The sequence below is a fragment of the Mustela lutreola genome, chromosome 1, assembly GCF_030435805.1.
Source record: "Mustela lutreola isolate mMusLut2 chromosome 1, mMusLut2.pri, whole genome shotgun sequence".
NCBI lineage: Eukaryota > Metazoa > Chordata > Mammalia > Carnivora > Mustelidae > Mustela > Mustela lutreola.
The window spans coordinates 258,346,522-258,362,836 of record NC_081290.1 but is presented as its reverse complement, the minus strand read 5'-3'; the positions used below and the strand labels follow the sequence as shown (position 1 = coordinate 258,362,836).

The following is a 16,315-nucleotide window of genomic DNA, read 5'->3' as shown; positions in this document are numbered from 1 at the left end:
TGTCAGCAGGGCTCTGTTTTGTTTTTTGTTTTTGTTTGTCCATTTGTTTTTCTGGGGGCTCTGTGGGAGAATTCCTTTTCTCTCCTTAACTTTTCCAGTTTCTGGAGGCTGCCTACATCCCTGGGCTTGTGTTCCTCCTCCTTCACGTGCAAAGCCAGCAACAGCAGGTTGAGTCCTTATGTTGTATCACTTCGTTCTTCTCTTCTGGTCCCTCTTCTGCTTTGGGCGACCCATGTGATTCCCCCCATGATGATCCAGGATAATCTCCCCCATTTTAAGGTCAGCATGATGAGCTCCTGAACTCCATCATCAGCATCCTTAACTCCCTTTGCCACATAGGGTCATAGATTCACAGGTTCCAGGGATCAGGACATGGACTTCTTTGGGGTGGGAGTGGGGGTGGACATAGTTGCCTACCATAAGTACAGAGGTCATTTTCACACTAAATATGACAATTTTATGTGTCAGGACTCTTTCACTTGTGGAAACAAAACCTAACTCAAGTTAATAAAAAGAAAAATATTTTATTAGCTTAAATACTTGGAAGGAAATGTATGATTGGCTTTAGGTACAAGTGGGCCCATATGTCCAACAAGGTCATCGGGTACTCTTGTTTCTTTGCTTGGCTTTTTTCTTTCTTTCCTTTTTTTTTTTTGGTAATGGTTTGATTCTCAAGCACAGGCTGTCTGCATGGTGGTCAGCCAAAGCCCCCAGGCAATTCCAAACCTACAGAGTTCTCAAGACCTAGAATCCCAGAGAGGAACCCATGACTTCTTCACCAGCAAGAGCCTGAGGATGACTCCCAGCTTGGCCATACGCACATCCCTAGACCAGTTTCTGTTCAGGGAGATCCTAGAGCAGTGATGAGACAGCCTTAGCACAGCACATGTACCGAGAGCAGGAGGGAGAGGTTCTGCAAAGAAAATTCAGAGGCCATTACCAAAAGAAGGGTGAAAGAACTGGGCAGGCAGACACCACTGGTGTCCACTCCACGCTCTCATTGCTGGATTTCAGAACCTTGTGCCTGATCCCAGCTCAGAGCTCATTTGGCTTGAAGCAACAAGACACTTAAACTTAAATGAGTACCGAAGAAGCTCACCCAGGGCAAGTACTATGTCAGAAGAGGAGTTGTGTGATAGCTGAGAGTATATGGGTTTTGGAACCAGATTGTTTGGGCTCATATCCGGTTTACTGGTTGTGCTTACTTAAGCTCTCTGTGCCTCAGTTTCCTCATCTGTAAAATGGAATTAATACTAATAGCTACCTCATAAGCTCGTTGTGAAGTTTAAATGTGTTAATACAAATAAAGTGTTTAGAACGGTTTCTTGACACAGGGTATGCCCTTGGCAATTAATAGCTTTGAAAGTTATTATTGTTACTCTAAGTAAACCCCTGAGGATGACTTAGGAACTTGGAAAATAATTATAGGAACCAGGTCAGATACTTTCTTGCTTTCACTTTTTCTAGCTGGGGCCACACAGTCTGTTATCTCTGGAACTTTCTTTCAAGCACATCAGTGGGAACTGAGGTTCTCATTTGTCTCCCATCCAAGTACTAACCAGGCCCAACCCTGCTTAGCTTCCGAGATCAGATGAGATCGGGCGCGTTCAGGGTGGTATGGCCGTAGACTGAGGTTCTCATTTGTAAGATGAATTTTCACATGGTTTTCAGGTGCCCTCCTTTCATTCTGTCCTTTCCTACACCAAATGAATGCTGCGTCTGTATTTCTGAGTTCTGAGTCTTGAGAGAGTCTGATTATCTGGCCTGTGACTGGCGTTAAGTAAGAGTGCAACCTCGTTTGGTCAGTCAACAGCCCAGGCTGACTTGGACACAGGGTCACCTCTTCGGCACGGAAGAGCCAACTTAAGTCGAAGAGGAAAGTTCAGCTTATCCAGAAAACTAACCAGCTTATCTTTTGCATGTATGCCTTAGCAAGTGGGAGTTTTCCTACAGGAGGGGAAAGAGTCGTTTTTAAAAAATAAAGGTTGTAACTAGATGTTTGGGAGGACAGCCCTGGGAACTGCTTTGTTCTGATGTGATTTAGCCGGTAGCATCTGTAGAGAAAAATTGGTTATTCTCTTGTTATTATAAATGGTAGAGGCATGTTCAGCACCAACTAGAGATGATCACAGGAGGGACCCAAACCTATTCACTTCTGCATGAAGCGGTCAGTCTCAGAAACTCGCTCCCGGAGCAGAAGTTGTCGAGAGGAGTGGACTGCTTCCGTTCCCTGTCAGAAGAGCGGATTCCAGAGTGACCCCCAAATCTTCCTTTTGATGACAGGAGGAAAAGCCCACCTTTGCTCTTTGTTCCCTGTCCCCCTGTCAGAGCCCCTGTATTTCAGCTTTCTCTGTCCAGCGTATTTAGAACATCTCCGTGTATAGGGATTCTCACTCTGCCTTCTGACCACCGGCTTTTTCTCCAGGGGCGTTAGTAAGAAGGCTCCTGGTGAAGCAATGTCACAGTGTTCGGGGGGGAAGGCGTCCTGATAGAATTTCTGAGCTCTGAGATACTGCAGGAAGGGTGGAAATGCTTTGGATCGGAACTAGGCATCTGAGGAAGCATGGAGATTTGGGGGAGAAGACAAAGCATTGTTAAAATGTTGATAGAGGTCTGCTGGGAGAGTCTCCACTGTAGAGACTCATGTGCCCCTCTCTGGTTGAACAATTCGGCTCCACACTTGCTTTCAAATGCCTTGGTTTTGAAGCCGTCAACAAAAAAGCATCCTGCTGCCAGGGCCAGCCATCAAAAAGAGAAAAGAGAGCAATGCAAACCATGGGGGGAGTGTGCGAGAGAGAAATATCGTAGAGCAGAAACGCGGCTCTGCTGGCCTGATACCGTGTGCATTATCTCCCCCAAAGGACCCCGTGGTTTAATGGATGGGGCTTTAACCTGCCCAGAGGTCAGTCTCTGCTGGACAAGTGGAACCTCATCCCTGAGGGCATCGACATCCTCATGACACACGGACCTCCTCTAGGTAAGTGAAGCAAAGGTTGTCCTTTTGTCATAAGGGATGCCTTTTTTCATAATAATAAAGCATAATAAATAATGCTTCAGGCATAGAATCCTTTTCCTTCAAAAAATAAAAAGCGAACACAAAAAGAAAAGTCAATGTCTTTAAAAGAAACCAGTATGATAATTAAACTCAGCAGTTCTGCTGGGCTTACAGGTGTTCTTGAAATTAAATTTTTTTATTTCGTTGAGTCAGGGAAAATCAAATGAGTGTGGAGCACCACAGCCTTTTGAGCTCGATCATTTATTTTAAGAACTGTACTCACTTAGGAGTGAGGGAGGTGTGGTGGGGAATGGAAGGAAGATACAGACCTCCCAGTCACAGGGCTTGTGAGGGAATGAAATGACGGAAAATACTTTTGTTTAAAGTAGCTCCTTTGGGGTGCCTGGGTGGCACTGTTAGTTAAGCATTTGGCTCTTGGTTTGGACTCGGGTAGTGGGATTGAGCCTCACATCGGGCTCCATGCTCAGCGTGGAGCCTGCTTGAAATTCTCTCTCCCTCTCCCTCTGCCTCCCTTTTCTCTGTCTCTCTGTCTCTGTCCCTCTCTTTCTCCCAGAGATAAGATAAAGTAGCTCATTTTCCTTTTCCATATAATAGTAAGACCTAGGAAGTCTTTAAAAGTTTAACACTTGACATTGGGGAGGGTATGTGCTTTGGTGAGTGCTGTGAAGTGTGTAAACCTGGCGATTCACAGACTTGTACCCCTGGGGATAAAAATATATGTTTATAAAAAATAAAAAATTTAAAAAAAAAAGTTTAACACTTGAGCTGATTCTATGAGCAAAGAATTCTTTTTTCTTTTTCTTTTTTTTTTTTTTTTTAAACCTAAGGTGTTAAATAAGGACTTATGTTGAACGTTACTTAGAGACAGTCATGCTACAGAATCCTTGAGCCCACATCTGGTTTAGATCACCAGCATGCTTCAGAGATGCCTTTATTTACGAAGATTATGGCCTAGAAGATGATTCTTTGACTTATATGATTATCTTTTAATTATTCAAGAACTTGTGATCTCTTTGGCTTAGCCACAGAACATTTTTCAAACGTGCCTATCACCCTGGTCCCCATCTGTCTGGTATCTGTGAGGCCAAGACCCTTCCTGTCCAACAAAGGTGTCCTCAAGACATTAAGATACTTCACTTTCAGTAGGAGAGTTTCCTTTTTCTTTGATTGTGGTAAAAAACACATAACATGAAATCTGCACTCTTAATAAATGTCCACATGTACAGTACTAACAAGGTTTGATTTGGAAAAAGGAAGAAAATACAATTATTTTCACAATTTTTCCCTTTGGCTTGGGTTGTTGTCCATATCACTTCCCTCCTCTGTCAACTTGAAAAATAAGAAAATCTAACTCATGTCCCCTACTGTGAATTTAATCTTTGTCAGTATTGTTTCCTCCAACCCACGGAGGGCTGCTTTCCTTCTCTTACCAGGGGAGTGCTCTGTGTTTCACATAGAAATAGCCAAACAGAGGACCCAGGTACGAGTTATGGTGGCATATTTTAATGATAGGGAGAAGCAAGAGAAGAGAAGCCTGCTTTGTTGCAGATAGGGAAATTGTCCAGATTTGCACAAGATCTAGCACTTCCTGACTTTTTCAATATCTAAGATTCACCATCCCCATGCTTTTTTCCCTATTTCATCCCATTCCATCCCATGTTTTAAAAGATTATACTTACCAACAACACGTATCATCCGTAATTCATTGATTTCCCTATTTTGCAGTCATTAGAGACTAACTCCTGAATGGCTAGCTAAATATCTGATCAGCATGAGTTACCCATCGAGACCTACAGAGAGAGAGCATCCCAGCCAACTTGATCCTTTTACTGACTATCCTCCTTGGGGACAGACATGATTCCCCTAAGGTTGTGTATTGTAAACAAGACTGGGATATTCTCCCCACAGAAACGTCCACATGACTCCAGTGTTATCTGGAACACAACTTTGGACAGAACAGTTGATTGACAGATTCATCAAACCACTAACTTTGGTACAGGAGCCAATGGCAGTAGTAATAAGTCTGAATTCTAGCCTCCAAAGAATTCAAACATCCCAGGAACTTTCCACAGGGAGCCTACCATCCCTTTCTCTGTAGCAAACATGGAGTAATCTGGAGAGGGTTGTGCATATAGCAAAGTGAGTTCTTCCTCAAGGGGTTCCAAAACAAAAGGTCAGGCAAGGTTTTCACCAGGTGAGGTTGAACCTTAATCAGCACATTATTGGGATTCTTGTGAAAGTGCCAGATTGGGGTGGGAGTGAAGATGGGCCCCACTGAGGAGGAAAGAGACTTTACTCTATGAGTCAAGCTCTGTGAGACTTTACTATTATGGTAGAAACAGGCTGCCTTCTCAGGTTGATTATATATAAATTAGATATTTTCCCCCTTCGAGAAAAAGACATCCATGAGGGAATATGCCAGAATATGCCAGTCACTGTGGATTAAGGATTTTTTTTTCTCTGATTAACAGTTTTGAAACCCCTGGTGGAAGTTTCATGGGGCCCCCATTTTCATCTGATGTTCTTTCCAGCCTCTCCGGCCATTCCCCAACCCCCACCTAACATATTTGTACAGAGATGCTCTATTTTCATTTCTACAGTTTCTTCAAGCAAAGTGGAACGAGCTTATCTGTCCATTTCTCCCCGATCATTTCTAAGTAGCAGAAATCCCCTAATGGAGCTATGGTCTGGATTCTCCCAGATGACGATTTAGCTGTTAGTCCCACCTGCCTTCTTTATACCCATCCTGCTGAGGCGTATGGGTTCCATTTTGACCATCATGATTCAGATACCTGACTTGTGCTATAATTGATGTCCGTTTTTATGGATTTTCTGCATTAAGCATGGAAGTAAGCGGCTTTTACTTTAAAGGTAGTCAATTAGCCCCAGCTTACGGGATGCCGCCATGAGGTCATGTTGTTGCCTATTGTTAGAGAGGATACCAGAGGAAGAGCGGGACATTTCCATGATTTGGTCAGCAGGAACCACCAAGGGTTAAGAGCTGATGTATCTAAGCAGGGCCAGGTATCTTGTGACCAGTTTACGGACAGCCCCTCCTAGCCTGTCTTCTTTGAGCCATCTTAGAAGTAAACTGCTATAAGAAAGATATAATAAATGAGAAAGTAACTGAATTGTAAAAGAAAGAGATATTGCAGGAACTGCCGGGAATACATGTCATTAGGCCCATGAAAATTTGAAATCAGGGCCGCATAAATCAAATCCCTTACAGGGGGAAAAAAAATGTTAATTAACAGAAAGAAAAAAATGGAAACCAAAAAAAAAAAAAAAGAAGAAGAAGAAGAAGAAGTTTCAAGAACCTAAAGAAGACAAAGTGACAAGTGAAAAGTTCTTTAAAAGCCATTGTGAGCTTTAATGGAGAGGCTAGGATTACAGATAATGTAATAAACCTCCTGTGAGTTATGGCTTCCTGAAAGTCTAAATGAAACCTTACCTGAAGAAGGAAAATTAAGAGTATTGATTGCATTTTGCCCATAGGTTTTCGAGACTGGGTTCCAAAGGAGCTCCAAAGAGTGGGCTGCGTGGAGCTTTTAAACACCGTCCAGAGGCGAGTCCGGCCCAAGCTCCACGTTTTTGGTGGCATCCATGAAGGTAAGATCAGAAGAAAGGCATTCATGAGATCCATGATCTCATTCCAGAGTGGGGACCTCGGCTAAACTGGGAATGACTGGAGCAGTGGGCTTTTTACCAGCGACAGAACCCTTTTATAAGATGAAGCATCAGCACCTGCCTATGACACTGTTGTGTGTTTGTTTGTTTTTTTAAGATTTTATTTATTTATTTGACAGACAGAGATCACAAGTAGGCAGAGAAGCAGGCAGAGAGGGAGGGAGAAGCAGGCTCCCTGCTGAGCAGAGAATCTGATGCGGAGCTCCATCCCAGGACCCTGAGATCATGACCTGAGCCGAAAGCAGAGGCTTTAACCCACTGAGCCACCCAGGTGCCCCTGATGCGTGTTTTATGTGGAGCTGTTCTCTCTGAAGCAGAGAGAAAGTGGAGAGAAAGAACTAGGTTTGGTTCACCCTATGGAAAGCCCAGCACTCCCCCAAGGCAACTTCTAGAATCTCAGAGTTTCGGGGAAGAATGTTCACTAACCACCAATGGAGAGCAGACTTGAGGTCAAAGAAGTACATATTTTTTTTTTCTTTAAGATAAAAGAAATGGGCTAGATATTAGACGAAATAACTTCCGTGGCCTCTTTCTGTCTGTAAATACTGTGCTTCATATGGAACACACGTGAAGACCCAGGAAGACAAGGCATTCTCTGAAACAGATAACTTGAGACATGCAGTGAAGGTTCTAGAACAGAAGCGGCAGGAACCTGCACACTTGCAGGTAGTTGTTTCCTTACGAACCTCCGAAAACCCTTTCAGACTTCTCAGAAATCATCAGCACTCTTAGGGTCAGGCTGAGGCTAAACAGAATAATTTAATCTCGCCTTCACGGGAACTGGTCCAGTTGCCTCTAGTTCTGCCTTTCACGGTGAGCTGGAGTCAAGTTCACAGAACCGGAAAGCCTCCCAGGAAACTTGACGGTTCTAGGTTTTTTCTTTCCTTCCTTTTTTAAGCGAGGGTTTTTAGACCCATACGAAGCTGTCCTTCAGCAGGCCTTCGATTTCCTGGCCCTACCGGTCTCTCCCAGTTCCGGGGTTTTCCGGGCCGTGGGTGCGTTTACATAGGCAGCTGCTGTATTTTCTCCAGCGCCCCCTTACAGCTTGTCCTCCGCAGTCATTTATGAATCAGCAGGTGAATTGCTGAAGCCTCTGTGTCTGATGAAATGAGAAAACAAAGTGTGCTGTTCAAAGCCCACAAATCCATTGGCTTCTGGGTTAGACGTGGATTTAAAAGCATTATGTATTGAAAATCATCCTACGAATGCCTGAGAAAATCCAAGGGCAGGCACCAGCCGAGCGCATGGAATGCTGGGAGGCAACTTCCCAAGAGTGGGCATCGTCCTTCCCTGACCTTGAGCCGTGGTCCCAGAGAAGGGGGGACTTCTCTAAGGCGTGGTACAGGTTTGGGGGATGGGGTGGGGTATGGGAGCACGCGTCTCACCGGCATTTCTGGGGGACAGTGATCAGGCTTGAATTCCTGCAGCATGCCTACGAGTTTGTATGTCATCCTTTTTTTTTTTTTTTTTTTTTTTTTAATCATTAATTAGCTTTAAGCTAGCCAGACAATTGGGGAATTCCACTGAAGTCCCAAAATAATAAACTTGCTTAAAAGGGAGGAGATCATATTCAAATAAACTTGTCTCACTTGTATTCACTTAAGACAGCTGAAGAGGGCAGAGAGAGGGCAAATACCAACCTCTTGATGGAGAGAGATAACAAGACTTTATGACCCCAGAACTAAACAGTGCACATTTTAAATGCCTCTTTTCTTTTCTTAAGAGATTTTTTCATTGACCCTCATTAAGCTCTCCACAGGCTTACTTGGGCACATTTTAGCAAATAGAAAGAAAGAAAAAAAAAAAAAAAAAGGAAGAAAAGGAAAAAACCTCAGCTATTTCTGTAAGTCCTGGTAATTTAATTTCTCACGTGCATATTTTTCTATTCCACAAGAACCTGATACCAACATAGAATTACAAACTTAATTCTAGAGGCTCTAAGGTAGGTCGAAGGTGTCCAGGGAAATGTGCAAACTTGCAAACATGCTGAAAATGTCAACAAATTAAAAATTATAAAAGGGAGTTAACATACCGAAAACCCAGAGAAATTTTCTTAGTTTCCTTCCAATAGGTCACGAGAGATTTATGTACCGCATGCAGGAAGCTTTTTTGCTTGAACCTCTGGTGATGTCTCTGCAAATCACTGGGAAAAGCGATTACTTGACTTATTTGAATGAAACGGAACTCAGTACCAAAGCCACACAATTCGAGGGAGATAAGTTCTGGTATTGTTAACGTTCACTGAGGCCGTTTAGAGATCATCTCCTAGATAAGGAAGCTGCACACCTACCCCTCCTAGATCCCGATGCAGGGCCCTTTCCCTCCACACCTGCCCCGAAGCCCGTGTGGGGTTTGGAGGTGTGTACCCTGAGGAATCCCTTTCGGTACTCTTTCTGTTCCTAGAGCTCAATAATTAATGCAGGGCTTTGAAATGAAAATCATATTTTAAAAAGAGGGGGAAAATGATGTTTTTTTTCTTTATTCACACTACGAAAGAAATCACAGTCTTCCCTGACAAATCTAAGGCTTAAGTAGAGAAAAAAAGAATCACTTTGCTTTGAAGTGAGGATTCTCCCTTTAAAGAAAACAGAATGTAATTGGAAGGCAGCTTCCGAAAGCTGTTACCATCGGGGGAGCCTTCATTGAATCTCATCTCGCTGCCCACTGGCAAAGATTTTTTTAGTTTTCCTTGCGTGACAGCTCACCACTGAGTCACTCTCATTTGTATCTATTACAGTAAAGCATGACACTCTGTCTCCACAGGTTACGGCATTATGACCGACGGTTATACAACGTACATCAATGCCTCAACGTGTACAGTCAGCTTTCAACCGACCAACCCTCCAATTATATTTGACCTTCCAAACCCACAGGGTTCCTGAAGCTCCGAAAGCCCAATTGGAATGTGAGGGAAGGTCTATAAACTGCCATTTTTCTAATTATAAACTTACATTCTCTTACTTGTTTATTTCCAAATCCTGTGAGTTCTTTTTGTAAATTACTGGAACACAAATGACGCTAGAGGTTGTGCTTCTCCTTTATTTTATTATTATTTTTTTTTTAAATGGGGTGTCCATTCGAAATGAAAGGAGCATTGTGAATTTGTAAAATGACTTCCGTTTTCTCAAAGGCCACGCCATTGTAAATTGTTAGTATTCGCCAAAGGACAGCCAAGCTTTCTTTTTAAAAAGGTGATGAAAGTCTTATTTTAATATGCTTTAAGCTGGAAGAAAAAGAAAAAAAATAAAAAAAGAAAGAAAAACAGGTAGGTAGTGTTTTAAAAACCACCCAGATTTGCACAACTGTTGAAGAGTATTGTTTGAAGTGTTTTATTTTTTGATGTTTTGTTGTTGTTGTTGTTTTCTTGGTAACCCTTCTTTTTTGCAGACATGGCCTGGATTTATAGCAATCTTTTCAGCAAAGGTAGGCGTGGAAAAACTTCTCTTCACACTCTCACGATAAAGAAAGCTGCGTCCAGGGAAGAAAACGGCCCTCGTTTAAAGGATGGCTTAGCTCGTGAGATCTGTACTGTGGTTCTACAAGATCTCATTGTTTGTTTGTTTCTTTTAAATTATTTTAGCTTTAAAAATATGGAAATGGAATCTGTCAAGAGCAGATATTTCATACAGTTAAAAAAACAATTGAGCGTGCAGACTCCTTTTCAGTATGGGTTTATATATATAAATATTTTTTGTGTACTATGACTAAGTTAGGAGTTTAATATTGTCAAGGACAGTACAACTGCAAAGGGATGCTTTATAGCAGGGCATCAGAAGTCCGAAGGGGCTGACACATTGTCTCAGAGCTCAAGGTCTCAAAGAGCTTGAGTTAAGTCTAGGTACAGTTGCAGGCATGTACAGACTTACGTGGATGCAATGGAAGGTAACTAAAATAAGGCTTAGTCGTCCTTTATATTTAAATACCCTGAATTGTCTTCTTACTTCCTCTCCCTCCCCCCATTTTGCACTGTGTGTCGATGCAATCTTCGCTAGCACAAAATATTGTCGCTAATAGTCATTTCTGTTTTCCCATTGTAAATGCTGTTGAGCTTTATTCTATTTTATGTTATCTTGTTAATGAAATTTAGGAAAGCAGTTGTTTCTTTTAAATTTATTGTGATATTCTATATCTAGCGGCCTTTATATGCAAATAAAATTGCAAGATTTTTAAATCTGTCCTGTTTGGAGGGTTGGCTGGTAGCAGGATGGTGGTTTAGTCCTGGGGAAGGGGTCGGGGGTTATTCACATGCAACATTAGTGCTGCCTTCCAGAAGAATTAGAATAAGTGATTTTTTTTTCTGATTTTCAATAAATTTTTATTACCCACCTTTCACAGGCCAGCAGGTAGATCGATAAGGCACTCAGTCTCCTCTTTCCTTCCACCACACTGTCATCTCTCTTGCCGTAGGCTTCAGAGGGTGACTATTTCGTCTTGACCGTTGTGATTTCTGGAGGGAGGGTCACGTGCAGTGGAGGCTAGGGATGGGTTTGTGGTTGTGTGCGTGCTGGGGAGAGGGTGAACCAGTGGGTAAGAGAGTAACCACTCCTCGGTCTTGTTTGTCCCCAGGAGCTGTTACCGTTGCCTCCTCGCTGTCCTTTATTTATGTCCGTCACTAAAATGTTATGGCAGCCAGGAGTCAACAGGCACAATGGGGTGTGGTAAACTAAATAATGTTTTCTGTATTTTCTCTGGAACAGCCAGTGAAGAAATGCAGCATGATCTCAAAACCGCAGTATAGCCCAAAAGTCTACATTCCGGTGCCCATTGGATCGTATTCTGACAGATCTTCCTTTCCTCCTTCTGTTGTGGACTCTTTGGTGTAACTGATGAAAAGAATCCTTGATTTCAGTACCCGCTGGGTAGAGAGAATGTTTTAGGCCAGAATTCCTGCTCAGGCTCACGTGTGTAACCATCTTAATTGTTAATATCGATTAAGTGTCTTGGCTGCCACCCAGCGTGTGTGGTGGACACTTTGGTCTGAGCTCACAGAGCGGACACTTGACCTTCCCAAGCAGAGGTGGTCCATGACCACAGTGGCCATGATGGGCCAAAAGAGGTACTGTGAGAACTTAACAACCCTCCTCTGATCTGCCACATCAATAGAAGAAGGTGTTGACTTCAGGGCGCTTCCTAGGGAGCTGGAGTGAGAGTGAGAGTGACTGAATGGAAATTTCATCTGGAGCTAAGCTCAGACTTCTGGAAAAGCAGGCTTTCCAGGGACAGGGGGATGATCACGATGACAAGTGTGCGTGTACAGCTTTTGACAGCACGTCTGGACACAAACTAATTAAGCTAAGCACTTAACTAAAATTGCTTTCCATTGTGAGGGGGCAGGAAGCCGCCCAGCCCACTCAATCTGCGGGGTAGACTGGCTCGTGGTCCAGGTTCATCATTCCATATGTATGAATAGCCTCCAGGAGGGCCAGGGTGACTGTCCAAAGGCCTGAAGCTTTCTCCACTGGGCCTTCTAACAAAGGAACATTGGAAATAGCTCTTACAAATTGGCACTTGCTGTCCTTTCATCACCAGGCACTCTGCTGAGCAGGTCTCCTATTTTGTTTCGAATCCTCACAAAACCCTGGGAGAGGTCACAGAAGCCCCACTTTATAGATAGGAAACCGAGGCTCCAAAAGTTAAATAAATTTCCCTAGGAAAGTGGAAGGTTCAAAACCAGGTCTGTCTGAATTCATAGCCCCGGCCCTTTTTAACACGTGGCCTCTGGGACCAGAAAAGTTGAGACCCTTGAAGAGCTAATGAAAACCTGATATGGGCCTGGGGGCGTGTCTTGGCCTTCCTGGGGGAGCTGTTGGCACATCCCTCAGATTGGACCACATCTTCCCTGCTTGAGCCACAGCGCACGGCAGTGGGTATGAGCACAGGGCCTGGGGCCAGCGTGCCTGCCCAAGTCCGGGCTCCTGCTCGGACTGGCTCTGATGCTTTTGGCTGGGTTCTTACCATCGCTGGAAAAGGGGGTTGAGGTTGATGAAGTGGCTGTAAGCTGTGATACAGGGATTACTGCCTGGCCTCAGTTCGTTACATACGGTCCCCCGTGCTGTCTTGAAATTCTCCAGGCAGGACCTGTCTGTTGCCTCCTCACCCTCAAGAGCAGCGATGACCTCATTTCTGAGAAAGTGTATTTGTTGGCATTCCTTGGAAACTATAATGAACCTCTTTCATAGGAATATGAAGAACCCCAAGGACGTTTGTGAGAGGCAGATAAGGAGGCCTGACTTTTCGGTGTGGGTATCCTATTTTGCAGATCCCTTCTAATCTCCGGAGAGGACTGGGTCTGTACTCCCTAGAGGTGCTTCCAGTGGCGCCCGTTGATCTCAGCATCTCTCACTCCTTGGTGTCTTTACATTCCATGTCCCCCTCTCCTTCAGGCTCAGGTAGTGAATTTTCACTCTACATTTTCTCCCAATCCCCTTTTGTCTTATAAAGATATTGTGGGGAGGCGGGGGGGGGGGGAGGGTAGTTGCTGAAATCCCCTTAAGAGGCAGGTCACTGTTATTCTGACAGGTGGCCAACGTTAAGCCTGCCCTCATCTCCATCACTTAAGTAAATAAATACTGTGACCCAGGTCTTAAGTAGGGAGAAACAGAAGCTGGGAGGATTTGGGATTTGTCAATGGCAGATAAAATACTTGCTGTGCCCACAATAACGTCCCCTCCCCCAGCAAGGCTCTGCTGCTCCATCAGACTGAACATCCATCTTTTATTTTGGTTTCTCAGTATCTTTTCATGCCCTTTTCCACTTTCCTAAAAGTTTTAATTGCTTCTCATTTAATTTTGAGACCAAAGTGAATTAAAGTCTACTTTTGAGAAATCGGCTATAAGCTGAGGCATTTGGAAACACTGCTGGGTAGGGAGCCGGAGGCATTTGGATGTGGGGAGTGTTCCAGGACTGGAACACTTAGTAGTGTTCTAGTAGTGTTCTTAGTAGGTGGCTTTATAGAAGGTTCCAGGCCCCCCTCTGGATGTCTGCTTCTAAATGCAAAATGTTTTTTTCTCCTACTTTGTGATGAAGTAGCAAGATTGCTGCCTGTGTGTCTGCTGTCTGACAAGGTTCTTCCAGAAGTTTAGAGTTACTTCCCCTTCCTTTTCAAGATGTCGTCTCTGTCTTTCTGCTCCTGTCCTATTTTTCCATGGACAAGAAAACCACACCGATTCAAAAGCCTCTCTGAAAAGCCTCCCTCTTCCCTGTCGCCCATCATAAAGTGAGCCTCTGTGACTCAAGAGAAGTTCAGAGAGGGTCAGTGGCACCAACCACGGTCACACAGCAAATCAAAAGAGATAGCCCCACATTGGCATTTGGGCTCTGAACTTTGAGCATGAACTGCTTTTCCAGTTTGACATTCAGGAATAACCAAAGATGGACAGATCAGTTTGGCCAGACATAACGTGATTTTATAGCAGGAAACAACCTGCCTATCTGTGGTTGATTATTATTAAACCCGATTATTTGAAAGGAACCTTAGTATCAGACTTCCAAGTGTTCCCATGAGGATTCACTTTCTTTCCTTCCAGCCAATCCACCTATAACAACTCTGACGGGAGCTGTTCCTCCCACAAGAGAGATGTCCCTGTTTGTCACATGTTTTGACCTACATGTGTATGCCCAGTCTGGAAGACACTGGGTGTCAGGAAGAGCTCCTGACTTTGAGACAGAAGTGCTTGCTTTCAGATCCAGCGATGCCATTTCCCATCTGGGTAGCCTTGGACACACTACTTTACTTCTCTGAGGCTCAGATCCCACACCTGCATAGTGGGGGTAATTCCTACCTCACGATGGATTTATCGGCGTCCATATGATAATATCACTAGGGTCCTAGACCCAGGGAGCTATCATTATACATGGAGGATTTTATTATGCTGTCCATCACAGTTTCTTAAAAGAAAAAAGGGTTGAGGGTCAGGGTGCAAAAGGAAACATTAAGCTTATTTTTCCAGGTTATTCAGAGCCTTTCACGAGAGAAAGTGAGTTCCTTGAACTGAACAGAGTCAAGGTAATGAAGCTACAAATCCACGCCATACATACATTGAGCTCTTTAAATTCCCCCCATCTCTTGTCTCTCTCTCTCTCTTTCTAAACTACAAGACAAAGCATTTGTGGTAGGTTCTTCTCAACTCCTCCTTGTTTCCTTCCTGAATTAGGGTTGTCTTACAAGACAAAAGTCTTGAGGTAAAAAACCTTTCATATCCGAGAGCGTCTATATCTGGGTAATGGTGAGAGAGAGGAATGCATTTCCATTAGGGAGCATAGCCACAGTGGTACTAAAAGCACGAATAGACTAAACACGGAGAGGCAGAGAGCCTGTACCCATCAATCAGCATTGATGTTTATGAAGCCACGGTTACTGTGAGATGCATCTGAGTGCTCTCAGAGCCCGCTTACCAAGGGAAGGGGCCTCTAATTTCATAGCCCATTTCTGCCATGACCTTAGTGGAGGACCTTGAGGACAGGTTGAAATTTTCAGTAGAAGCTTCTAAAATAGCAAATGACTTGGAACCCAAGTGCTCCAAGCTTGGGCTCAGCAACACGCCCTTGCACACATTGGCTTTAGCGCTTTGGTACCAACTACTTAATCCTCCAAAGGGACTCCTCTATTTCCTGGAACCCTTCCCTGAATCCCCCTACTCATCCCCAGAACACCTCCTCTCAGTACTGCCGCATCACCCACAAACAGTGCCACTTGCTGCATGTTCTGATTGTCTGCCGCTGGTCTGCCACTGAGCTCCCGAGGTCGGCGACCAGGTCTCTGCTTCTGCACTGCCAGCATCTAGGTCTGAAGAAATGCCGTCTTAATGAACTAATCAGTGTTGGGCAGACAAGAGCCAGGTATGTGAGAAAGATGGAAATTAATCACAGGTGAAATCAACATATTTCCTGCACATTGCAGGCACCATGCTGGACCAGTAAGCTTCACTTGCCAGGCTCTGTTCTCGTCACCAAAGGTTCTTGTAATTTGGGGAAGAAAACAAGATATTGACACATGAGGGTAAATAGCAGTAAGATTCAAAGGATAGTTCAAAGCATCAATAAAAGAAAATCGGGGTCTGCGATAGGTTTGGCCACTTACATGAGTGGCCATCGTTATGGGGAAGTGCAGGCTGGGGATTTACGTGTCAGACAAGCACTGGCAGTAACCTAGGAAGGGGAGTCTGAGTGATAATGATAATGTCAATCCCACGCAGCTTCATTCCTGGAGGAGAAAAACCGGTCTGGCCAGTAGCAATTCCAAGTGTGTCACGTAGCTGGTTTGTTTTCTTAATTTACTCTATGAAATGGTTTTCTCTAATGGCATGCCATTGACGAAATGCACCATAATGTCTCCATCCATCACCTCCAAATGCTTTTGCATGCATCAGTTGTTGACTTGTTTTCTCCCGTTCAGCACATAAATGAGAGGAATGATTTATCCAAGGCCACCAGTTACTCTTATATGGAATCTGAAATAGCTCTCTGGAGAAATACTGCCTTGTACACATGTTTCTTTATGCGGTTCTCCGCTTGTATTGGAGGGTGACTTTGGCCTGGGCTGCACTGACATCCTTCTGACCAGTGTTTCCTGGGAAGCTGGTCCAAATGTCCACTGTGGTCTGTGACTCTTTG

The 16,315-nt window shown here is 44.0% G+C and overlaps 1 protein-coding gene and 1 pseudogene across 5 annotated transcripts in view; one reads left to right on the top strand and one right to left on the bottom strand.

The window, feature by feature from the left end:
* MPPED2 (metallophosphoesterase domain containing 2) overlaps positions 1-10,874 on the top strand; it is a 183,548-nt gene extending 172,674 nt beyond the window's left edge. For 4 of the 5 annotated variants that reach the window (XM_059138680.1, XM_059138707.1, XM_059138689.1 and 1 more), the window contains exons 5-7: positions 2,862-2,977; positions 6,512-6,625; positions 9,467-10,874. In XM_059138680.1, the coding sequence (XP_058994663.1) occupies positions 2,862-2,977; positions 6,512-6,625; positions 9,467-9,585 (349 nt within the window). In that variant the 3' untranslated portion in view covers positions 9,586-10,874. The remainder of the gene's footprint in view (positions 1-2,861; positions 2,978-6,511; positions 6,626-9,466) is intronic. The other variant, XR_009345738.1, reaches the window with a different exon arrangement.
* LOC131822748 (5S ribosomal RNA) lies at positions 1,512-1,629 on the bottom strand (annotated as a pseudogene).
* Positions 10,875-16,315: the final 5,441 nt, after the last annotated feature.